Here is a 24,412-nt window from a genome sequence, read left to right on the forward strand (position 1 = left end):
TTGAAAATTGTTTGAAAAATATTTCTCCTCCTCTTTCGCCTCATCATTTGATTTGGCTTGTCCACGGTAATTGTTGTAAGAGTTTCTTCCTCCTCTTATTTGGCCACGACCTCGGCCACGACCACGGAACGAGCCACGGCCTCCCGTGAATGTAACTTGGGATTTTAATGCTTGATCCGAAGAAGAAATTTGAGGATTTCTTTGAAGGATCCTTGCTTCGTGGGCCTCCAATCGTCCTTGTAGACTCTCCAACGCCATTGATGAAAGATCTTGTGACTCTTCGATAGCCACAACAACATGATCAAATTTCACCAGTAAACTTCGCATAATTTTTTCGACAACCCTTTGGGTTTCCATGACTTCGCCATTTGTCGCCATTTGATTTACAAGAGAGGTGATTCTTGTAAAATATTCAACAATTTTTTCGTTTTCTTTCATCTCCAATTTTTCGAATTCAGCCCTCAAAGATTGCAAACGAACCTTCTTTACTTCATTTTTCCCGGCATAGGTTGTTTGTAGAATTTCCCATGCCTCCATGAAACTACTCGCCTTGGTTAGTCTTTCATAGACGGGAACTTCGATGGCTTGATATATTTGAAAAAGAGCTTTTCGATCTTTTTGTTTTTCGGTTCTCAAAGTTTGCCTTTGTGCATTCGTCAATTGATCCTCATTTTCGGGAGTCTGAACACCGACTTCAACGATGCTCCAAATGTCTTGAGATTCAAGACAAAGCTTCATAAGATTACTCCAATAATCGATTTTTTCTCCATTGAAACGAGGTATAAGAGAAGCAAGGTTGGTGGACATTTTTAAGATGGCTCCGATGCCAATTTGTAGGCACCAGGATAGGATAAAAATGATTAATCCCGAATTTGGATTTTAGTGATTTTGTGAAGACTTGAAAAAAATAATATTTTTGAGTAGAGAAAGTAAAATACAAGTGTTTTGTGGATGGAAAAATTACTTCTTTTTTTATTTTTCTTGTCTTGCTTACAATCATCTCTAGCACTCCATATTTATAGTGAGCAGTACATTAATCTACTAATAAATTACAAGAAAACTTTTAGACTAACAACTCTTTTAATTCTAATTTAATACTTAGGAAAATCAAAAGACAATTGTCTATACATCTAGACACTGGTGCTTCAAATTCACTTTTATTCCAACATTCAATCCTCCACTTATTCCAACATGAATGCCCACTTCTTCCAATATTGAATTGTCACTAATTCCAATATTGAATTCACATTTATTCAATTTATTCCAACATTCGTTACTTGGGCGTACCGGTGTGTGTGGGCCGTCTTAAAGCTGAGCACTTTGAACATGCAGTTGCCAAGATCCGCAAGCGACTGGAAGGGTGGAAATCTAAGCTTCTATCTCGCGGTGGCAAAATCACCCTTATTAAAGCGGTTCAGAGTTGATTGCACGGTAAGTTGATGTGGATGGTGCTCCAAGGCAAGTCTTTATGGGTGAATTATGCGAAAGCTAAATATTTCAATAATGGCCAGCTTATTGGCAAACATCTAAGTTGTCCTATTTAGAAATCGATCAGCTTGCATAAACCTCGTCACTCCTCTTGTTGGCTCATCGGGAGAGGTGAGGTGCAGTTTTGGGATGATAGTTGGATCGATGATCGGCTGGAGTGTTCGAACCCGGTTGGCCCGAGTGGATTAGTTGAGTACTAACCACTCGATCAAAGTTACTTATTGTAATACTAATCCTAACTATGGATCTTGCCCATTCGGCTTGGGACGCTTTTCAGTGCAATTCACTTGATATGTCGGGGTTTCGTCCGAAGAGATTTTCATGGAGTATTTTTATTCCGTAGTTATGAGTTTAGATAGGATTTTCCTTTATATTTGTAGGCATAATTTCTCACTGTTGGAGGGTTGTAGCATTCGTGCGATTGATCGATCTCAATTTTATTCCTTCTTATAGGGGTACTCTTTTCCTTGTGTAAGCCCACAAGGTTTTTAACGAGGCCCCCTTGTAATGCGTTGTTATGGAATAAAATTTAGATGGCGGATATATGAAAGCCCAATTTTTTCTTTGTTCAAACACACAAGAAAGGGTTCTTTAGTTCAAGACCACAAATTAATCTAATTTCCTTATTTCAAGACCAAAGAGGACGAATACGCCATCATTCACAATATTTCTTATAAATCGGCATTCCATCGCCGATATTGTCCAAAAAAGTTGGTATTCTGATTTTTGTTACAAATATCGACACGTGGTTACTGATTTTTGTAACAAAGTTCGGTATGCAAATACCGATTTCTGGTATAGGCTATATTTTCTTTTAAAAAAACGACCCATAAGCTAAAATAAACGGTTAACCCTCATTATATGGCCAAAAAAGAAATAATAAATAAGAATATTCTTAAAGCTTAAGAATAATCTAATTTCAAAATTTTAAGCTAAGTATTCACGCAACTAACCAACCATGCCTTGAAAAAATGGCTGAAATTGATGAGAAAGAACAAATTTCCTCAATTTGTGGCACTGGATTTGAACCAAGAAGGACAAACCGATCACCGAGCTCCCATGTCTCATATATTGCATGAATTTTTTGTGGAGATGACATACTGAAGGTGAAATATATAGTAGATCAATAGGATTTGTAACCTTCAAGGTATACATGAATTTAATGAGTTCTTCCTTGAAGCTAGGCTTTCAACGCAGGATACGAATGTAACTCATTTACTTGGAGCAATAATCAAGAGGGAAGAAATTGTATATGGCAGAGAATCGATAGAGTATTGATGAATGCTGAAGCCACTGCCATGTGCTCATTCAAAATTTTACAATTGCCAAACTCGAATCCGATCATTGCCCACTTCTTACTGTTTTCAACTGTGTGCAGCCCCCCCGGAAAGGAGTGGATTGGACACCCAGACTTTATATCATTTGTAGTGGAAAATTGGCTCTCCGACACTTGCCATTCGCTAGGGAATAAATTAGCTCATCTCCGTAAAAATCTCAAGCAATGGAATCGGCAGACTTTCGGAAAATTTGAAGATAATATTGTACTTCTTCAAGGTCGAATAGTAGAATTGGAAAAATGTCTCTCTCAAGGTTGGAGCGGGGACATTTATCAAGAATGCCTTCAAGACTAAGCGGAGCTTAATCAATAGTTCCAATGGGAGAGGGATCTTTTAACTAGCAAGGCAAGGGTTAAATGGGCTGAAGATGGTGATCGGAATTCCAGTTATTTCCACGCTCGGATAAAAGATAGAAGACGGCGAAACACTATTTCTCTTAAGCTTGAGGATTGTTTGTTCTCTTCCGACGGGAAGGCGATCGGTGAGAAAGCGATTGAATATTTTTCGAATCTATTTCAATCTTCCCCCTATTATATGGAAAATTCTTTATTCGATCACGTGAAGCCTAAAGTCTCGGAAGAAATGAACTCTAAAGTCTGCGCTCCTCCGGCTGAGGAGGAGGTTCTCCAAGCTGTTAGAGATCTCTATCCGGAGAGTGCACCGGGCCAAGACGGGTTTACAGGCTTCTTTTTCGTCATTTGGAATATAGTCAAAAGTGATCTTATAAATTTGGTGAAGGGGTTTTTCCTCGGAGATTATCTATCCAAGAGCACGTCCACTACTCTTTTGGTGCTTATGCCGAAAGTCCCCAACCCGGAATCTTTTAATAATTTTCGCCATGTTAGCTTGGGGAATTTTGTTAGCAAAGTCATTTCGAGGGTTTTAACAACCAGGTTGAATGAATTTTTGCCGACTATAATCTATATGAAGAGCAAACGGGCTTTCTCAAAAACCGGCTTTCTCAAAAACCGAAGTATACACGAGTCGATTTCGATCGCCCAGGAATTCATAAAAAAATAGTTTAGAATTTCTTTACAAAGTTCAATTATTAAATGAATCTGAACTATATATTGAAAGGATTTATCGGGCGTTTTCCCTCAAAAAATGCCACATATAATCGATGTGGGACAGGAAAATCACAATTGGACTAGAGTGCTATATCATTGCTCATCGATATTGAATAGATTAGAATGGTGACAAGTAAGGTGAATAAATGGGTGTATATAGGTAAAAGAATAAATGGTGACACGTCACCCCTCTAGCTAGTAGCTACAACCTATATTATATTCTTTCTTTTTTTATCAAAAAAAGAAAGAATATAATATAGGTTGTAGCTACTAGCTAGAGGGGTGACGTGTTGGTAGAAGGAAGTGCATGCATAGGAAAGGTGGTGTATTCCAATTTATAACCATCATTGCTATTTGTCACTGCTTTGCATGAGTTTCTGTGATTAATTCCAATTCCCTATACATATAAAAATTGACAGTTACAGACTAACATATATATAACTCCACTTTCTTTTTCTGATCATCTGAATTAAAGCTTTCATCTATATTTCCTTGGCGGCAGCAGAGTTCATATCTATATATCTGCTCTCTTGTTTTCGTCTCATGCATGCATGTTTTCTAATTTTCTTTTTTGCAATTTTTATTTTGTAAAATGGAAATTCATTCGGACAATGAAGATGGTGTGGGTTTAATTGAGACTCGAGTAAAGCTGGTTGATTCTGCCGCCGCCGCCCCTCATTTCTCATACAGTAAGAACAATTCATTAATTCCAATTTATTTATTTTCCCTATTTTTTTTTTCCTTTCTGTTTTCTTCGTTACTTGTGTTCCTGCCTAAAAAACAGAGGACTTCCTCCTTGTGTATCTGCAGGGTATAGGCATCGCAAATGCAAGGATGACACTGCAATTGGTTGGTCACATGCATCAATTAATTAATTGCATTTTCTAATTTTTATTTATTTTCTCTTAATTATAAAATTACACATTCAATAATTAAAATTGCATTTAGATAAATTTAATTCACTGAGTACTGTGGTTGGACTCACTACTGTTCTTGCATGGTCTAATTTGTTCTTCCTCTCTCTGTGTAGTGTAATTTCATAATAATTCCTATTTTTAGTGTTTTATTATTTGTTTTTTCTTTCAAGAACTATTTTATTGTTTACTTTATGTTGACAAACAATATTATAAATAAAAAAAAAAGAAAAAAAAAAGAGAAGCAAAAAAGAAATCAATATTATTAACTTAGTAACAAAATGAATGTTACAATTTTTTAGCAAAGCTTCTTCTAGAGGATGAAACAAGCTATGATGGAACTTCATGCTTCGGAAGTGACGAAAAATGTCAAATTAACTTTTGTACCCAACCTCTTGTTCCTGCTAATGCTGCTTTAAGTTTGTCATCATGTTGGATGAGTACAAAAAAAAGAAGCAGATCGGTCCGAAAAACCAACGAAAAACTGATAGAAAAGATTAAATCAACAAGTCGAATTTGGTATTCTGTACCTATAGTATATTCTGATGTCAATCCATGGGAAGTTCTTGCACCCCCGACCCCTGATATTGTAGCTACAAAGCGCAAAAAACGAGAGATTCATCAAAAGAAAACCAACCCATTTCTCGAAATTCATCAACAATTTACGAGTAAAGGTCATGAACATATGCATGATGATGAGGAGGAAATCGTAGTTTATCACAGGAGGAAAAACGATAAGTACCATGTTCGAAAGAAAATAATCTGGCCGAGTTTACTCAGACAAGGTATATATATATAATATAGTGATTCATACCTAAATGTGAATATTAGTGAAGTTTATGTTATGTATATGTAGTTCACATAATTGTGCATGCATGCAGGAGCGAAGAGAAGAGCTACGAAAAAGAAGGGCAATTTAGTCCTTGCGAAAACAGAGCATACAAAGGAAGGAATGATGGTAGTTCCTTGCAAGGACAAAATAGTAAATGTGAAAACGCAAGAAATAGCAAAAGTAGAACTTGATGAAAGGACATTGAAAGAATGGACAATTTTGATGGAGAAACGAGATTCCGAAAACATTGAAGATCAAGATGTAGATGAAGAGGAGAGAGAGTGGTGGGATAAGGAGAGAGAATTGATGAACGAGCGTGTAAAATCATTCATCTCCAGCATGCACCTTATCCAAGGTACTTTAATTTATTTTAAGCTTGGATCCATTTATTTATTTAAATTTTATTTAGTTTGCAATATTAATTTTGCAGGTGAAAGGAAATTTTCCCAATGGAAAGGTTCGGTAATTGATTCCATCGGTGGAGCATACCTTACGCAGAATGTCAGCGACACTCTTTCAAGGTATACAACCTATTCATTCTAAAAAACGAAGATATATATATTATAAGTATTATATGACGATGTTTTTTTTTATTTTATTTTATTCGTTTCATTGAATAAAATTTGTGCATGCTTGCAGCTCCGCGTTTATATCACTTGCTGCTAAATATCCACACGGAGTAAATTCTGGAGTCGAAAATTGCATTGGATCTTTGAATGATAAAACTGTATTAGGGCCTAACTCTAAATTCAAGATGGGGACGGAAAATAAATGTTTTAGAAGAAAAAGAATTAAAAAGGAAGAAGAAGCTATCGATTGGGATAATTTAAGGAAATATTATTCTAAAGACGACATTACAGCACACGACACGTCATCAAATGCTTTGGATTGGGACGCTGTTAGAATAGCGGAGCCCGACGAAATAGCTAAAGCCATAAAGAATAGAGGAATGAGCAATCATTTGGCTGAAAGAATAAAGGTTTAATTTCCTATATTATAACTTATAATTATGATTTAAATTATGATTAAAATTTCTGTTGCAGAATTGTCTCAACATTTTATCGGAGGATCTTGGGAGCGTTAATTTGGAATGGATAAGAGATGTTCCACCCGACAAAGCAAAGTAATTAGCCAGTTCATTACATTTGTTCTATTATAATCATAATCAAGAAAATTGTATTTATTTCAATTGGAATAGTATAATATTATTAGCATAAATAATATTAACGCAAATTAGATGCATGCAAGTATATAAAAGTCTCGATTATGGTGTAGAGAATACCTGTTGAGCATACCTGGTCTTGGACTGAAGAGTGTGGAGTGCATACGCTTGTTGACACTTTTACATAAGGCATTCCCCGTAAGTATTTCTCGAAATTATCATTATTACATATATTACGCACGTTTTTTTTTTAATTTAGTTAAAAACAAGTAAAATATCATTTTTTTTTGTTGATTAGATTGATAGGAATGCTGGACGAGTAGCTGTACGTCTCGGATGGGTCCCACTTCAACCGCTTCCAGAAGGACTTGAGTTCCACCTCTTGAAAGAGTGACAAATTTAAACTATATAGCTTTTAAAATACAATAAACAAAATATATAAATGCAGCATGTTACTTGATATTAATTAGCAATATTAATATAGGTACCCGAAGGTGGACTCTATACAGATATATCTCTGGCCCCGCCTTTGTAAACATGATCCGTCGACACTGTAAGAAAAATGCAACTCCGTATTTTTTATCACCTTGTTCAATTCACACTTTTTAAGATCAACAATAAATACATAAATTAATACATGACATAATTTATCACGAGTTCATGTATTAAAATGTAATAATGCATGGTGCAGGTATGAACTACATTGCCATATGATCACTTTGGGGAAGGTATTACTGTTCTAATTATTTTATTAATTCACAAAAAAACTTGGTAATAAGCAGTCTCACTGTTACTATACTTATACCTAACAGGTATTTTGTACAAAGAGAAACCCGAATTGCAATGCATGCCCTTTGAGAGCAGACTGCAAATACTTCGCGAGTGCTCTAGCAAGGTTCGAACCCAACCCGAACCCCATTGTCCTAGTAATTCAGCCATTTGCACAAGTCGATAAAATAAAATATCATAATCATAAATTGATTTTATTTAGTGGAAATATAATTATGGGTGCAGTTCTCAGCTTGCACTCCCGGGTGTACAAGAAGAAAACGATATACATTCAGACAATCCAATGGAATCGCAGAATATTCCCCTTCTAGAAGGAAACTCTACAACCTCCAAATGCGTCATCGAAACTGAACCTTCAAGTTCAAGGTGTCTACAAATGGTTGAATGTGATATCGAGGATTTTGGTCTCATTAATCATGCAATACCTCAAATTAGAATCGACGAGGAGAAATTGAGGGAGAATGTACATAAGTTCATCAATGAAAGGAATATTCCACTCGAAGAAGAACACGGCCAAATGTCGAAAGCTTTGATGCTTCGTACATCGGAAACTTCTTCCATCCCAATGCCTAAATTTAAGAATAGAACCCATTTAAGGACGGAGCATCAAGTGTATGTTGTAATTAATTACAGTTTTTTTTTTTTTTTTTTTATATATATATAAACTCGGAGATTATCTTTAATTTTATACTGTTGTATAAATATCTAATATGAATTGTGATTGTTAATTGCAGCTTCGTGCTTCCGGATTTGCACCATGTTTTGGCAGGGGTAGTTGCTTCACTGAATAGACTCTGATTAATTTATTTGGTATTTTCTTTTATAAGATAAGCTAAATCACAAGTGTTTGATATATCTGCAGCTAGACAAAAGAGAATCTAATGACTCGTGCCCGTATCTACTCGCCATATGGACTCGAGGTACACAAATTAAATATGTCAAAAAAATTATTGAAAAGGCTGCAAGTATTTGTACTCATAATACTATACTTGTCCTAATACAATTTACTACACGACTACTCAGAAAATGTCGATACGGACGAGTGTAATTCTGAAGAAGATACAGTAAATGGCACACTTCTGGTAAGACAAATCACAAATATGTTTATAAAAATAAATAAAAAAATATTAAATGATTGGATTGAAAAGTACGAGAATATATGTTTCAGATACCTGTCCGAACAGGAGTGAGAGGAATATTCCCACTTAATGGAACGTATTTTCAAGCTAACGAGGTGACTACGCTTTTCAATTGCAAAATTTTAAAAAAAAAATAACAATACTTATTAGGCAAAAATAAAACATTTGCTTTAAAATACAGATAAGTTTTTTTTATGAGCAGGTGTTTGCTGACGATGAGTCTAGCCAAGTTCCGATAAAAGTTCCGAGGGAATCTTTACGGCATCTTCCCCGCAGAACTTTATATTGTGGAAACAACATTTCAGCAGTATGCAAAGGTCGAAATCGAAATTGAAATACCATAATATTACCCCAAGATCAGTAATTTATTTGAGTGTTTTGTTTTCGTGTAAATGGCAGGGATGAAAACTCACGAAGTCCAGAAATGCTTTTGGAAGGGTAAGGAAGATTAAAATAAATTATATTTGGCAAACTTAATACTATCTTCGATAGTCTCGTAACCACGTTTAATTATTATTTCACAAAAAAAAAAAAAAAAAAAAAAAAAACAGGATACGTATGTTTCCGAGGGTTCAACAGAAAAACGAGGGAAGCGAAACCTCTTTCAGCAAGATTCCACCTCCCACTGCGTACTGGCGAAAGACTTTCAAGGGCCATAAAGAAGAAACTTGAGGAAAATTACGAGTAAATCACTTCGAAAAAGTATGTTTTTTTGAATGTAGTGCATATATATTTTTGTAATTAGCTAAAGGAGAAAAGTATGCAAAATATCGAAGCAGCGTCGTTTCATTGGCAAATCGGGATCATTAATTAAATTATTACAGCATACATATAAACTTTCATGCATGGCATCAATAAACTGGTGACAGTATAAACATCTTGCATGCATGCGCTTCAACAGAGTCTGTCAAATTCCCAGTAAATCTTGGCTTCAGGGTCTTGTGCTGCCAACACAAAAAAACATCAAAGCAAATTATATATGTATATATTTTTATTTTTGCACAAATTATAAAAAAAATAAAAATAAAGTGTACCTTCCAAAGATCTCTTGCTTTAAAAGTAGTTGCCGGAGCGATGCCTATATCTTCCCAGTGAGCGGTAATTGTGGTGAGCCATGCGCCACGGTTCAGGAGCAATACCGCTATTCTGTCGTGCGTAAGTGGCCCTGCCCACACCTACCACCAAAACCCACACACATAAAATAATAGGGATTTGAGAAACGTTGGGGGGCCATGGCCCCCGGACCCTATGCTGGCTTCCTCACTGTATACGAATGTTTTATGCAAAACTAATCACATAAGGATTTATTAGTTACCTCCCAATCACCTTCCATCCTGACCTTTTTAGCCTGAACACCTAGTTTGTCTGCACCACATATTCATCAACAGTTAAAATTACTAGAGCGAAATTTGAATACGAAGAAAATGAGTCGACGAGTTGATGATATATATTTGCATATATATGTGGGCTTACCCTGGTTAACGGCGATCACCTCCTTATTAGCAATAATTTCCATTGTGTCTTTACTTATATTTCTTACATCACAGCCGATTACGAGTGGAGACTAATTATATATGTAATTAAATAGGAAGGAACAAAAAAAACAAAAGGTTATTTATAGTCTAAAAACCATGAAATTGGAATCGTTATAATAACCAGAGATGACTGACCTTTGAAATAGCCCATATACTGAAGTGAACAATGTATTCGTTTTTGGTCATCCCTCCATTTCCAACCTCAAGCATATCAGGATCTGTCCAAATATACCAACCATTTTATATCTAATTAATTGAATACATAAGCCCGTAAAATGTAATTCAAGATGAATATATACATAAATGTACGAACCATTCCATCCACCAGGCCTAGCAAAATCTGCATAAACCTCATTTTGATCTGCTCTTGAGACCATGCTGCAGCAACATTCTTATTAGTTAACTACTACGATATGATCTTACATATGTATATATGTATATATGTATAGGTACCTTTCCCATGTATCGGAAATATCGTTTGTGGTTCTCCAGCTGTTTCCTACCGTATAACCCCACAAGGCAGGGTGCATATCTCCCCTGCCCCAACGAACAAGAATAAAAATAAAACACAATCAAATTTGACAGAAACAAAAGAGAATCAAATATACAGTAGTTGCTTGAACAAAAAAAAACAGAAAAAAAAATAGAAATCACCATTCACATAGATTGAAGAAGATTGGCCGCTTCGTTTTCATCAAAGCTCTCGTCATCACAGGGTATCGAAGTGTTGGCCTCGATCCATCATTGTTACAGTTGTCGTACTTTAAAAAATCAATCCCCTGCATGCACCCCAAATAATTAATACTAATGTATTTTCAACCAATAAATTTAATTTAAAAGAACCATAAATTAAAGAAAAGAATGATTAATGATTTACGTACCCAAGAAGCAAAGGTTTGGGCGTCTTGTTCCTCGTGCCCGAGTGAACCGGGCTGTTCTTTGCTACAAGTGTAAAAACTGCAACCAAAACGAACAGTGTGCATGAGCGATAATAACTATTAAATGTTTATATATTCGTTTTAGTAAGAAAAAAAAAATTAAATGAAATTACCCAGCATCAGAGTATATTCCCAACTTAAGTCCCTTGCTATGAACATAGTCAGCCAAAACTTTAATACCAGAAGGAAATGTGGTCCTCTTAGGCACTAGAGCACCCTGCAATTTCAATTTAATTTCATCAGGTATATATTTATAAATAATAAACAGCAAATATACATTTAATCAATAGTTTCTCAGAGAGGTAAAAAAAAAAAAAATTGAACCTGGTTGTCTCGAGATCTTTCGGCCCAACAATCATCTAAGAGTCAAGTTACACATTCTCCATCAGAAAGATGTCCAATATCGAAATGAAGTCATACTTAAACGAGGTTAAAAATAGGATCGAGACAGAAATTTACCGATGTTGACATACTTATATCCGAGCTTAGCAAGACCGGTCGAGACGAGAGCATCAGCTGACAAAATAAAGAACACTCAAAAATTTATGACAGGGAATACAAGTTCTTGTATTTAATTTTTTTTTTCAATAATATTAATAGAACATTGAAAAGAAAACCGAGCAAGAAAAGAAATAATTAAAAAAAAAAAAAAAAAGTGGTTGCATTGCATGCCTGTTTGTTTGATTGTTGCTTCATCAATCTTACAGTTGAAATAATTCCAACTACTCCATCTGAAACATTTAAAGTGAATCAGCAAGAAAACAAACAAGGAATATAATTGAAAACTCTGTGCTTGAAATTAAATACTTAAATGTAATAATATTAAATGAATAAAAAGTAGTCATTACCCCATCGGAGGAGTGGAACCAAGGCCATTTCCGAGAAGATTGCGTCGGCTAATTAAGCTTTGAGAATCGGTAGTTAGGGTTAGAAGCAAACATGTTGTTAGCCATGCAAGAGCATATGTTAACTCCATACTTAATTTAAAAAAGAAAAGAAAAAGGAATGCTAATTACACACAGACAGATGATTGATTATGATGATGGGTAATGAAATATGAGAGAGTGTTGAGTGAGTGAGTGAGTGAGTGAGTGAGCGAGTGAGTGCATTATATAGCAAACGCAAAAAGGAGGCGTGTGCTAGCTGTGGGTAAAAAAGACAATGAATGAATGTAGATAGGAGAGAAATTTAATGTGGAGATAAAGTATTGAATACCAGCTGCCTGCCTTTATTCTCTTCTCTCTCTCTACTCTCTCTCTAATCCAGAGATGAATGGATTCTGAATTTCTTTGAATTTTTCTCATATTTATTTTTCAAGTTTGGTAGTAATGGGAGGTGTCTTTTTAGTTTTTACATAGTGACCTTTGGTCGTGCACATAGAGGAAATAAATTAAAAATGTTTGCCATTAAAACAAAATCAGCTTTGGAATATAATAATGCTTTTCTTTGTGCGTTGGAAAAGAATAGACAAGATTTTCTTGGTATAGCCTCATAAAGATTTTCCAGGTGTCAACTCGTGTTGGCGGGTGAATTGCCTTTTGCACCCCAAAAAAGTACATGAATTTCAATTTGCACCCTTCGATTTTAGAATAGGATGCCTACCTTCAAATTATATTTTTTTTAAAGGGTGTTGCTATTTTCAGTGCGTCTTTTATTGAATGCGGTGGAAACTTTTTCATTTTTTTTTTTAAATTCTCTCTCCTATTCCCAAACTCTCTCTAGAAATTTGAATTTCGTAAATTTTTTCGACTTTGAATCCGTAGCAAACGAGGCTCGATTCCGGTAAATTTTCAATATCCCACTACTTTTAATTAGTTTTATTTACAATTTAGGTAAAAACACATGTTTAGGATTAGATCTAGCCAAATTTAAAAAAAAAATTAAAAATTTTGAAGCTCCCGTTTTCTGGAGCACGAGAACTCGAAGAAACTTCAAGTTTATGTGCTCTGCAGAACGGAGGATTCAAGTGTTTTGAATCTTCCGTTCTCCAGAGCACGGAAACTTGAGTTCTTCGAGTTTTCGTGCTCCAGAAAACGGGAGACTCAAAAAAAATTTTGAATTTTTTTTTTCGAAAAAAATAATAATTTAAATATGCATCCCCCGTCCCGTAGAACACGGGAACTTGAAGATTATTCAAGTTCCCATGTTCTGCAGAACGGAGGACTCAAAATTCTTGAAGCACCCGTTCTGCAGAACACGGGAACTTGAATAATCTTTAAGTTCCCGTGTTCTGCAGAACGGGAGCTTCAAGTTTTATTTATTTATTTTTTATTTTTATATTTAATTAATTTGTTTATTTTTTACATATGGCACGTCAGGACAAGGGGAAAGGGATTATGAGTGCTTCTTCGAGTTCGGATAAAGTCTCGAAAATTAAATTTCGATATGGCGGCCGGGGAGGCGGGGAAGCCGCGGCGGAAGCCGAGCGCATTCGTATGACTGCATCTCACCGGCGTAAGAGAGTTATTGAGCGGGGCACTGATTTACCCATCGTGGACGAGATACCCCACGTAGACCGGAGTTCGAGATCTATGGCGGGTAGCATTCGATCTTTACGGGAAGATTCCCGTATCCCCTACGAGAAACACGACGAGGAGCAGAACCCTGTGGCGAGCGATTTTGATGATGTTCCCGTCCCGACTCCGCGCGCACGCAAGTCTCGGTACGAGTTCGATACTTTCAGTGGTCCAATTGTGTTACATGGTCCGGCTCCAGGAGGACCGGCTGATTGGAGGATGATTCCTAGCTTCAAGAGTCATATTGCCTACTACGTTTGGGCAGGACATGAAAGTTTATATATATTTATTTTTATATATTTTATTTCTTTTTCTATTAATATACATTTTCTAATTAAATTTGAAATTCTACAGAAGCGTAGCGTTGGACGATGTGAGTCTAGGATTATTGCGCTAAATGCTTTTAAGAAGGATGAGCTGAAGAAACTCATGGCTCCTTACGGGCAAGATGAGTTAGAGCTACTGGAGGTATCTGGCCTGGACTCACTCGAGCACTTCTACATAAAAAATGTGGACAAGGGACTCATGCAGGCATTTATAGAGAGGTGGCAGCCGAAGACGAACAGTTTCCACATGCGTTTGGGTGAGATGACGATCACCCTGCATGATGTTGTATTTATATTGGGGTTGTGTATCGACGGTCTATCAGTCTACGGTGATTGCTAGTAGAGGTTTTTGATTTGGACCTGGCCGAGGCGCATGCCAAGCTCGGCAATAGTGGAATAAAATGGTCGGAGTTTGTTGAGCGTGTACGCAATCGGTCCCGGTCTTGTCGGCAGAAAGTGGTAGGATTTTTGACGTTTTTGATCGGTATGGCTTTGTTTCCCGACCGGAGTGTAGAAAGGTTCAAGCCAACGTGGATGAGATATTCTTTTGATCTTGAGCACGTCGGCGAGTATGCTTGAGGTGCAGCTGTCTTAGCTCATTTTATACCAGCAGTTGGGTATGTCTAGTAGAACTCACGTGAAAAGGGTAACATGGATGCACGTTACTGCTCCTGGTATTCTAGTGTAATATAATTTTAATTTAATATATTTTAATAATATAATATATTTTAATATATTATGTTAATAATGTAGTATTAATTAGTATAACTTAGGTACTAAGATAATATAATCCAGTATAATATAATTTTAATTTAATATAATATATTGTAATAATATAATATATTTTAATATATTATGTTACTAATGTAGTATTAATTAGTATAATTCAGGTACTAATATAATATAATTTAGTGTAATATAATTTTAATTTAATATAATATGTTTTTTATATATTATGTTAAACATGTAGTATTAATTAGTATAACTTAGGTACTAATGTAATATAATCTAGTGTAATATAATTTTAATTTAATATAATATATTGTAATATATTATGTTAATAATGTAGTATTAATTAGTATAACTTAGGTACTAATATAATATAATCTAGTGTAATATAATTTTAATTTAATATAATATATTGTATAATATAATATATTATGTTAATAATGTAGTATCAATTAGTATAACTTAGGTACTAATATAATATAATCTCGTTTATTTATAGTGCTGGATTTATGAGTACTTCTGCCCTTTCCGAGCACCTATTAATCCGGATTATTGGGAGATGCAGCCTTGTTTCCTGAAATGGAAACCACACAAGGGTATTTTCGGACTTGTTCTCGGTCCGAAGGATGATTGATTATATGCAGGCTGATCAGGTATGTATTTTAATTGTTGAATTTATTATTTATTGTTCGGTTGATGTATTTAGTATTTATTATTATGTAAATCTAATTGTTATTGCGTAAATCTAATTTACCAGATTGACTGGATGCCTTACGGTCCGCACGTACATATATGCGTTCTGCATACACTGTACTACAAATGTATACAGTTTATGGAGATTATCGAGCCATATTTGCCAGATCGCGTCCTACGGCAGTTCGGCTTTAGACAGACCATACCACAGTGCTACATTCAGTCTAGAGAGTCATGCCTACGTGGCACGCTTGGAGGTCAGACATACGAGGTACGGTACAATCCTCCAGGCGAGAAGTGGATGGACCTGACTGGTAGCTCGATTACAATGGAGGATAGGACATTAGCCTGGCTGCCGTGAGATGCTTCTGGGTACATGGACTGGTACGTGTCTCGCACGCATCAATACGTCATCAATAGGGATCGAGCGCCACAAGGACCACCACCCATCGTACGTCCGCCTCCTATTCAGCCAGACGTCTATGACATCGTACGTATCATCCACCCGTACATGCACGAGATACCCGAACATCTACGTGTGCAGTTACAGCCCCGTGTGGAGCTGCACGCACGTTTTCTCGGCTTACCCCCACCTCAGACTTGAGATTATTCCGACGACGACTTTATGGAGATGCTACCACCGCGTCGGCGACCTTGTGGCATGGGTGGCACCCCGAGGAGGTCTAGGGGTAGACAGTAGACTAACGATCCGTTACTTTGACATTTTATCTGTTATTTGGACTCGCTATTATTTACTTTTACTGTTTTCTGTTATTTTTCGGGTTCCGGTTCGCTACTTTTAGATTATTATTTTCTGAAAATCTTATGTTTTGTTTTTGTACACTTTTATTTTTTGTTAAACTATTATTTATGTTTTAGTTTGATTTTTAATTATGTTATTTATTTAAGTTGCGAGAAATAAAATAAAATACTACAAGATTCAAGTACATACCAACTAAAATAAAATAATACAAGGTTCAAATACATACCAACTAAAATAAAATACTACAAGGTTCAAAGACATAGCAACTAAAATAAAATAATACAAGGTTCAAATACATACCTACTAAAATAAAATACTACAAGGTTCAAATACATACCAACTAAAATAAAATACAAATAAAGTTGAAAAGCCTATCTCAACCTAGATAAACGACGCTACATATATAGGTGTTCTTTGAACATTTCCGACAAGTGGGCAAGATTTGCGGCTCTAATAGATCGCCACTGTGGAGTGATAGGTGGTAGAGGACAATTAACCGGTAACTGGATAAAGAAAAAATGGTTTTCTAACAACACCATATAGATCATATGAGACAATTCACCCGGACCTACTAGAGGTAAGTAGGTCGTAATTCTGCCGACAGAGTATAAGACCAAAGCCGCATTGTATTTCGTCGCTATCGACATTCCCATATCCGGAAATGACATCCATTTGTCCGGACCACACTTTCCTTCTTGCCAACCACATCTTGACCATTTTGCGATGCGTACGTACCAAATCGCTTGACATATAAGAAATTAAATCTCTCCTCATACGACTTCATCAATGCTGATCTCGGAACACTTTTTCTGCAACACATTTGTACCCACAATTTCCATCTGCGGCAACATTAACATACGACACAATAGATCCTGCCACAAAACCTGGGATGTAAGATCTGCAATTGAGCTCCTCGCCCGGTTCCTTTCGAGGCCTCGGCATACGATTCTGATTGGCAGTAGATTCATCACTTGACCTACCACTCCCTCGACCCCGCCCCCGTCCGTGACCGGGAGCGGGATCGGTTACTTTCGATGGTGGGGTTCCGGTAGAAGTATTTTTTCGAACCTTAGAACCTGCAGACGATTGACCCTTTTCTTCATCAGTAGAAGACTTCGGCGGGAATGGTGGGTACTCCCAACCGGATTTATCTCTCTTCGTCGGTTTATCCTTTGGCCTTCCCTTCGGTTTAACATATGCAGGCTCAACCAAGTGGATGGTGTCTGGATTAATAGGGCTATTCATGTAATCAACAATCATTTTTTGAGTCATGTAATCTTTTTGTAACACTTCAGTGGCTAGTCTGAATATCCGGTCTCTCATAAATTGCGGTCTATCTGTGCTTCGGTTATTTCTGGTTCTTCAACGTGCATGGTACTCCAAAATGGATGTAGATCCATAGTTATAAACGTATCACGTTGCTAGATTTTCAACGAAATTTGGCACGCACATGGAAGTCCATGAGTAACCCACAGAACGTGATCACAAATAGATGGGTCTTCTAGCCCCCAGTTTACCGAGGTCATCATCAAGCAAATTTAATGCATCATGTGTGAATTTGCATATCAAACCCTGAAATACCGGATACGATGCTTTATGTATCGTGATTAAGCTGCATTTTGAAAACTCACCCTTGATCTTGATAAGTTGATACTCGACTGCGGAATCAAGTTGATATTGAATGGTGTTCACAGCGCCGGTAGAAGCATTAATCCAACTCTTCGATGAACTGTGAGAACTTTCCACCATGTTGATAGCCATTAAAATAACAACTAATAACTAAAAACACCAACAATATAATATAAAATACAAGCCAAAAATAAAACCGAAAATACCTATTAGTCGACGGGTTCCCAAAATACAAAATCTTATTAGTCCATGCTTTAATGAATTTTTTCTTGTATATTAGCCAAGTATTGTTAAGGTATGATATCAGTTTGGAGTAACAACCATAGCATCTAACCATTTTCTCGTAATTTTCATAGTAATGTTCTTCTGTTTTTTATTCCACTAATGTTGCCCAATGTCCGCGCCGGAATATAACCCCATGTTTAGTACTACCAATAAATTTCGATGCATTTTTTTCCAAGTTTCTATTGATGTGAAACAGACACAAGAAATGTGCAGAATCTGAAAAAAATTGGGGCATTGCTTTAATGAGTCATAATTCACGATCCGTCAATATCACATCAGGTACCAGCCCCCCCAATGCACATTTCAAACAACTCAAAGCCCATGAATATATGTATGCATCTTCATGTGACATGAAAGTAACAACAATTGTAAAATTGTAACCAACATGGGTGATTCCAACTATTTCCAGAAGTGGAATCTCATACCTACGTAAAAACATAAATATAAAATGCAATCAATGCACAATAACCCAATACTAAATACTAATTAACAACATACCTATTGGTTTTGTAAGTGCAGTCCATCAATATACCGTGAGAGAATAACCGCAAAAGTTTCAGTGAAATAGGAGCGGCAAACATCAAATCAGTAAGTGTATCACCAGCTTCATTAGTTCGATACCAATATTCATACCCAGATTCTTGAAGGTTCGACATCCCGGGTTGTATCATAGTCTTCCCCGCCATATTCTCTTTTTTTATCTTCTCAAGTTGGTTGTAGACATGTTTCACGCTCGTCAATGTCTGCGGATTATCCTTCATCAATCGATCCATAATTAATGCCGGCTTCACGTGGCTCCTTCTAAGTAACTTCAATACCTCGTATTCTTCTGATGTCAAACGACTATCTGCTCCTCGTCCGATAAGATACGGTAGCGTCGTGTGAGTGTGGATCCATTATTTAAATTCATTCGCCATAGTCCATCGTATCGATTCCGCTACAGTATATACGAAACGGACAGCCACATTTCTTTGTTCCCACATTTCGTTGCTTCACACCTTTGGTTCGTTTTTCACGTCCCTTCCCAGACACATGACATCTAATTACTACATAAATGTTTTTCTCCCTTGAAGTTACTATCAATCGATGACCGTGAGTAGCAGCCGTTTTTTTTGCCCATACCACAAATTCTTAAACTCAACATCCACATTGAAATATTGACTGTGATCCTCAGAAGTTGTTGGTGTGTTTTGAGGAACACCACAACACATGTTGGGATCCTCGTATTCATTGTCATATTCAATTGCCAACTCATCGTCAAAATCACCTTCACTAGCCTACCAAGGTATAAAAAATAATAATTAGTATATTAATAACACTATGAATGAAAAAAAAAGTAAAAAAAAAATGGGGTTCTCGTGCCCTAGGGCACGATTGTTCGTGTTTCCCGTCCTCTAGGGCACGGGAAACACATGTTCCGTCCTCTAGGGCACGGGAACTCCGTTTTCCCGTTCTCCACAGGACGATTCAACCAATTTTTTCGATTTTCTTTTTTTGATTGTCCCGTGTTGCGTAGCACGGGAAACCCAAAATAATTGGGTTTTCGTGCAGCACAACACGATATTACCGTAGAAAAATATAAATTCCACTAATTTCTTTGATTTTACCTCGTAGAACTCATCCGAATTGGCCATTATCTTATTTATTGTTGTCGGGTAGTTTATTTATCAAATAAACAATAAATTCTTTCTTTTCGACTTTTTTAAGTTGAGAGCGTTTTGCGTTTTTTTAAAAAGTTGGAAAAAGGTGAAATGAAAGTACCGCTGCAAATAAGTCAATTGTTCCGCTACAATTAGCATTAGGGGTGAGTTCGGGACGGGATTTCGGTATTTCGGGATATTCGGGATCGGGATTTTGGGATTCGGGATAGGAATTATAAATCCCAATCCCGTCGCAAACTTTTTAATCCCGAGTGTATCGGGATCCCTAAATATTTCGGGAATTCGGGATTGGGACCGGGAAATCCCAAATTTTGTCTAAAAATAGAGTTTTTTTATTTTTGCATTCTCAAAAATAAAAATAGATGGAAACCAACCTGTAATACTGTTGAAGCAATAATAAAGTCATTCACCATTAACAAAATCATAAAATATGTTTGCACATGTCAAACATAAACACCACAAACACACAGCAAACTTTATGGATGCAAAATGCAAATCAGTTGCAAAATTAACAAAATAACTCCAAATGGACCAAATAACTAAGCCAAAAGTTTATGAATCGAGAACGGACGAATCAGCTCCAAGTGCTACCAACTCTATAACAATAAACAAAATCATAAGTGTAAGTATCATAATATCTTTTAAAAAGTATGGATGGAAATTAATGAGAAAAATAAGAAAAAATAATTTACCTTTATCAAGTCTATCTAGCTCGTATAAGTCCTCTTCCACAGATACTGGCTTTGAATCCGATCGGAACCAATCCTGAGTACAAAGAAGAGCTTGAGCTATTCTAGGAGATAAAGAGCTCCTAAAAGCATCAAGAATTCGTCCTCCCGTGCTAAATGCAGACTCTGAAGCAACGGTAGAGACTGGAACTGCTAGAATGTCACGAGCCATCTTAGAAAGAATTGGAAACCTATGAGCTTCTACCTTCCACCACTTCAAGATATCAAAGTCTGGCCCACCATGTTCACAATCCTCATTCAAGTACTTAGCTAACTCGTACCTTTCTTTTTTATCTTTTCCTTTCTTGGACTTCTCAAACTCATTATCCAGGTCATATAAACCATCCCGACTCGAGCTCTGAAGTGAACTCTCATTAATTGCTATTTGACCGGAACTTGATCGGACCGCACCACCATGGATTCGAACATACTCGTCAAACAACTCTTTAAAATCTTGAAGAACTCCTTGCTTCATTTCTCCACGCATTGGATTTACAACCTGACCCATCGGCGTCGATAGAGAAGGGTACATCTTGTCAAATGAAAACTCCATATAAGCCCATTTACGACGTGGATCAAGAATCACCGCATAATATATAATCCTGTTCATTTTGTGAACCGGCCCGCAATACAAGTCGTACTTCTCCTTCATTTGTTTTGCCATCTCACTTAGTTCAAAGTCATCACTATTCAACCACGTAGTAAGCAACATAGATATTGCACTGATTTCTTTGAAAACAAGATTGGTTGTCACATATAAAGAGCCTGAAATTTTGAGAGTTAGATTATAGAAATGACTCAAAACTTCAACAAGAGAGTAGCTCTATCCCAGTCATGCCGATTAGGCACCCCATCATCAAGTTCGATTATAAAAGAGTTTTCTTCATTTTCATATGCTTGAAAGACTTTCTTAAGGGATGTAGCAGCTTCCAACATCAAGTATGTCGAGTTCCACCTAGTTGGTCCATCAAGACACAACATTTTATTTGACTCAAGATTTTCGAGTTGTGCACAATTGGTGAACTTTTGGAACCTAGCTGGAGAGCTCCGTATAAACTTCACAGCCCCTCTTATACGAGTTATAGCCATACTCTCCCTTTTAGCTTTCAAACCATCTTGCACAACCGAGTTGTTTTTAAATGAACAATTTTCATTTCTAAAAAACTATTATATATATATATATATATATATATATATATATATATATATATATATATATATATATATATATATATATATATATATATATATATAAATAACTTCCAATTCGAATAAAAAATCATAACTTTTTAGAATTTTATATAAAAAAAATTCCTTCAATCCAAAATACAAGAAACCCTTTACTTCTTTTTTATTTGTTTATATGATCATACAAGTCAAATACAATATTAATATAATATATAAATTGAAACCCCCGTAACTTAAGAATTGGGCATGTGACATATCTATGTGGCATCCACCTCATATCCAACGTAACAATTTTTGTTCCGTTATTATGACCATATTAATAGACACACATTAATTAGTTATTTAATGCACTTAGTCCATTATAGACACACATTGATTAACTTACCAACTTACTATAATATATTATTATTTTCTGTACTAATTTGATGGATATCATTTTCATATTTCATAATATCTTATACAAAAGTGATCAATTAATGTCAATTACAAATTACAATATATATAATTTCACAATACTTAATTATGGAGATGATATTAATTTATTCTTAGATATCATTAATTACAATTATATATATTCCGATTAATTCATTTCAAATATGTTCACTTTATGAAAAAATCAAAATTATACTTCAATCAAGGATATTAAACATATTACTATGGAGTTTGAATATATGAATTACATATATAATATTCTTGTGTGGAAAAGTCATATGTTAAATTACATGTATATATTAATTTATATCTTTCAGGTATAGATTGCCGGCCTGCCATTTATATGTATTATAAAGGGCTTATTTTACATTCCCTCTAGCTATCAAATAAACTAGGATAAACTCAAGCCAAAATCATCTTTTGACATACCCCTGAAGAGTTGAAAGTACTATACTACCCTTATATGTAATTTTCGGCAAAACTGCATTCAACATTTCTGGTCCTGCATTTAGCATTTTTGCTGATTTATTTATTTCTTAAATAAACCCATTTGTTAAATATATATACTTATATATATATTAGTTTTTATAATTCTTTATAACTTTTTGTTTTTAATTTTTTTTTCAAATCAATATGTTTTGTATTGAAAAAAACTAAATCTAACTACATGTAATGTAACTGTAGTAAACTATAGTAATTCGAAGTTATGTTTTGTTTATACCCCAATTTTTTAGTCGATCAATTGTATACACACACGAATACTGGCTTATACAAAAGAAATTCATAATTCCCAACAAAAAAAATTTACAAATTTCAATATTTTTATTATAAATCACCTCAGAACCAATAAAATACAAATTGAAAATACACAAATATATGCATATGTAACTACATGTAACCAGTAATGTATAATAATATATAGTAATGTAGAGTAATGTATACAGTCTGTCGAACATTGTAACTTGAAGCAGGTGTAACTTCAACCAAATTTTTGGCACCTTCAAGGAGATGACCAATGACTTTCATTAAGCTGCAATTGCAAAATCAAAACAAAAAAAAAATATTTTAGTACAAATCAACAAAAATTGAAGAAACATCAAAACATTCAAAAATCAATAAACACTACGAGATCGAGAGATAGAGAGAGAGGCTATAGCTGGGAAATGATACGAATTTTAAACCAAACAGCCAGTGACTCCTCACCCGAATCGCCTCCTGCCAAAACCCTAGTCGCCGCTAATAGGGAGAGACCCAAACTATTTTGCACCATTTGAGAAAAACCCACTCCTAATTTCAACCACTCATTTTCCCAATTATATCCCCTTTTTTTGCCACTTCATCAACACTATGCGCCCATGACCCAGCCGTGTTTTTTTTTTTAATTATTTTTATTTTATTATTATTATTTTTTTTTAAATTCATTTTTTTTAATTTTTTTTTCGTTTTTTAACTTTTTTTCTCCATCAGGTATATTAATCGACTATGAAGTATATTAAATCGACTATGATGAACTATAGTCGATTAAGGAACCGACTACTAATTTTAAGAAATCTCAACTACAAAAATGCAAACTCAACTATATTTTACTAAAGCAAACAATATACAAACATTATAACTGATTTATACAATTGGAATGAATAAAAAAAAAAAATTGGAGTCAATGAAGCATATTAATCGACTATGATATGAAGCATAGTTGATTAAGAATCTGCTACTAAAGATAACAAATCACAACTGCGAAAAAATGCATAATAAACTATATATTACAAAAACAAAAAATATACAAACATTATAAATGATTTATACAATTGGAATAAATAAACAAAAAAAAAATGGAGTCGATCAACCTTAATCGACTACCAGAGCATAGTCGAGTGACCAACAAGCCAACTTGTCGCTGTGGTCTTTCCATTTATTCTTGTAGTAAATAATCATTTTTAGTATTAATGATAAAACACATTCGCATTCTATATCTTTGTCCCCTGTTCAAACATAGATATAGTCGTTACACTTATTACAAGTACTTGTAATTGATCTTTTAGGATCGTGAGATATTTACTTATGTATTATAATTGTTAAACGTGTTCCTAGTCGAAGGGTTACGCCACCAATGAGGATATCGGCGTTTCCCATTAATAGACTAGCACTTAGTGTGTGTGTACTGCGTCTCATCAGTAAACGGTATTGTGATATCCGCATGCATAAGTGGGTGCTCGTAAGTTGACGAGTTCACTGAACTCCATCACCCTTGAAATCTCTAA

At 35.4% G+C, this 24,412-nt stretch overlaps 4 protein-coding genes across 4 annotated transcripts; 2 read left to right on the plus strand and 2 right to left on the minus strand.

The window, feature by feature from the left end:
- Positions 1-4,135: 4,135 nt before the first annotated feature.
- LOC105954247 (DNA glycosylase/AP lyase ROS1) lies at positions 4,136-9,525 on the plus strand. Its single transcript, XM_088826128.1, has 20 exons — positions 4,136-4,581; positions 4,703-4,741; positions 5,109-5,591; positions 5,688-5,993; positions 6,069-6,159; positions 6,278-6,617; positions 6,682-6,761; positions 6,914-6,998; positions 7,099-7,190; positions 7,285-7,353; positions 7,492-7,528; positions 7,613-7,695; positions 7,815-8,201; positions 8,324-8,360; positions 8,452-8,509; positions 8,613-8,671; positions 8,758-8,823; positions 8,931-9,045; positions 9,128-9,166; positions 9,280-9,525. Exons 1-20 carry the CDS (start codon positions 4,485-4,487, stop codon positions 9,414-9,416), a joined length of 2,700 nt encoding a protein of 899 aa, XP_088682254.1. The 5' UTR covers positions 4,136-4,484; the 3' UTR covers positions 9,417-9,525.
- On the minus strand, positions 9,496-12,396 carry LOC105954276 (alpha-galactosidase 1). The gene is made up of 14 exons (XM_012977950.2): positions 12,050-12,396; positions 11,874-11,932; positions 11,661-11,717; positions 11,526-11,560; positions 11,315-11,418; positions 11,145-11,220; positions 10,918-11,042; positions 10,717-10,800; positions 10,577-10,641; positions 10,399-10,481; positions 10,202-10,292; positions 10,044-10,093; positions 9,763-9,903; positions 9,496-9,672 (listed from the first exon to the last, which is right to left on the minus strand). Exons 1-14 carry the CDS (start codon positions 12,175-12,177, stop codon positions 9,580-9,582), a joined length of 1,191 nt encoding a protein of 396 aa, XP_012833404.2. The 5' UTR covers positions 12,178-12,396; the 3' UTR covers positions 9,496-9,579.
- A 1,111-nt stretch (positions 12,397-13,507) lies between these two features.
- Positions 13,508-14,383, plus strand: LOC105950063 (uncharacterized). The gene is made up of 2 exons (XM_088827304.1): positions 13,508-13,972; positions 14,072-14,383. The coding sequence occupies exons 1-2, from the start codon at positions 13,508-13,510 to the stop codon at positions 14,381-14,383; spliced, it is 777 nt and encodes a 258-aa protein (XP_088683430.1).
- Positions 14,384-20,201: 5,818 nt separating this feature from the next.
- On the minus strand, positions 20,202-21,267 carry LOC148766475 (zinc finger BED domain-containing protein RICESLEEPER 1-like). The gene is made up of 2 exons (XM_088826742.1): positions 20,496-21,267; positions 20,202-20,399 (listed from the first exon to the last, which is right to left on the minus strand). Exons 1-2 carry the CDS (start codon positions 21,241-21,243, stop codon positions 20,356-20,358), a joined length of 792 nt encoding a protein of 263 aa, XP_088682868.1. The 5' UTR covers positions 21,244-21,267; the 3' UTR covers positions 20,202-20,355.
- Positions 21,268-24,412: the final 3,145 nt, after the last annotated feature.

This window comes from Erythranthe guttata, chromosome 12 (genome assembly GCF_056151865.1).
Source record: "Erythranthe guttata isolate IM_541 chromosome 12, IM_541, whole genome shotgun sequence".
Classification (NCBI taxonomy): Eukaryota; Viridiplantae; Streptophyta; class Magnoliopsida; order Lamiales; family Phrymaceae; genus Erythranthe; species Erythranthe guttata.

Excerpts from the sequence above, each read along its gene's own strand:
- LOC148766475 (XM_088826742.1), bottom strand. The coding sequence starts at position 21,243 with ATGTTGCTTACTACGTGGTTGAATAGTGATGACTTTGAACTAAGTGAG. Across the intron at positions 20,400-20,495 it reads GCTAGATAGACTTGATAAAG|AGTTGGTAGCACTTGGAGCT; the intron begins GTAAATTATTTT and ends TTATTGTTATAG.
- LOC105950063 (XM_088827304.1), top strand. The coding sequence starts at position 13,508 with ATGGCACGTCAGGACAAGGGGAAAGGGATTATGAGTGCTTCTTCGAGT. Across the intron at positions 13,973-14,071 it reads AGAGTCATATTGCCTACTAC|AAGCGTAGCGTTGGACGATG; the intron begins GTTTGGGCAGGA and ends GAAATTCTACAG.
- LOC105954276 (XM_012977950.2), bottom strand. The coding sequence starts at position 12,177 with ATGGAGTTAACATATGCTCTTGCATGGCTAACAACATGTTTGCTTCTA. Across the intron at positions 11,718-11,873 it reads AGCAACAATCAAACAAACAG|CTGATGCTCTCGTCTCGACC; the intron begins GCATGCAATGCA and ends TTATTTTGTCAG. Across the intron at positions 11,043-11,144 it reads CCCAAACCTTTGCTTCTTGG|GGGATTGATTTTTTAAAGTA; the intron begins GTACGTAAATCA and ends GGGTGCATGCAG.
- LOC105954247 (XM_088826128.1), top strand. The coding sequence starts at position 4,485 with ATGGAAATTCATTCGGACAATGAAGATGGTGTGGGTTTAATTGAGACT. Across the intron at positions 4,582-4,702 it reads CGCCCCTCATTTCTCATACA|GGTATAGGCATCGCAAATGC; the intron begins GTAAGAACAATT and ends GTGTATCTGCAG. Across the intron at positions 6,999-7,098 it reads TTTTACATAAGGCATTCCCC|ATTGATAGGAATGCTGGACG; the intron begins GTAAGTATTTCT and ends TTTGTTGATTAG.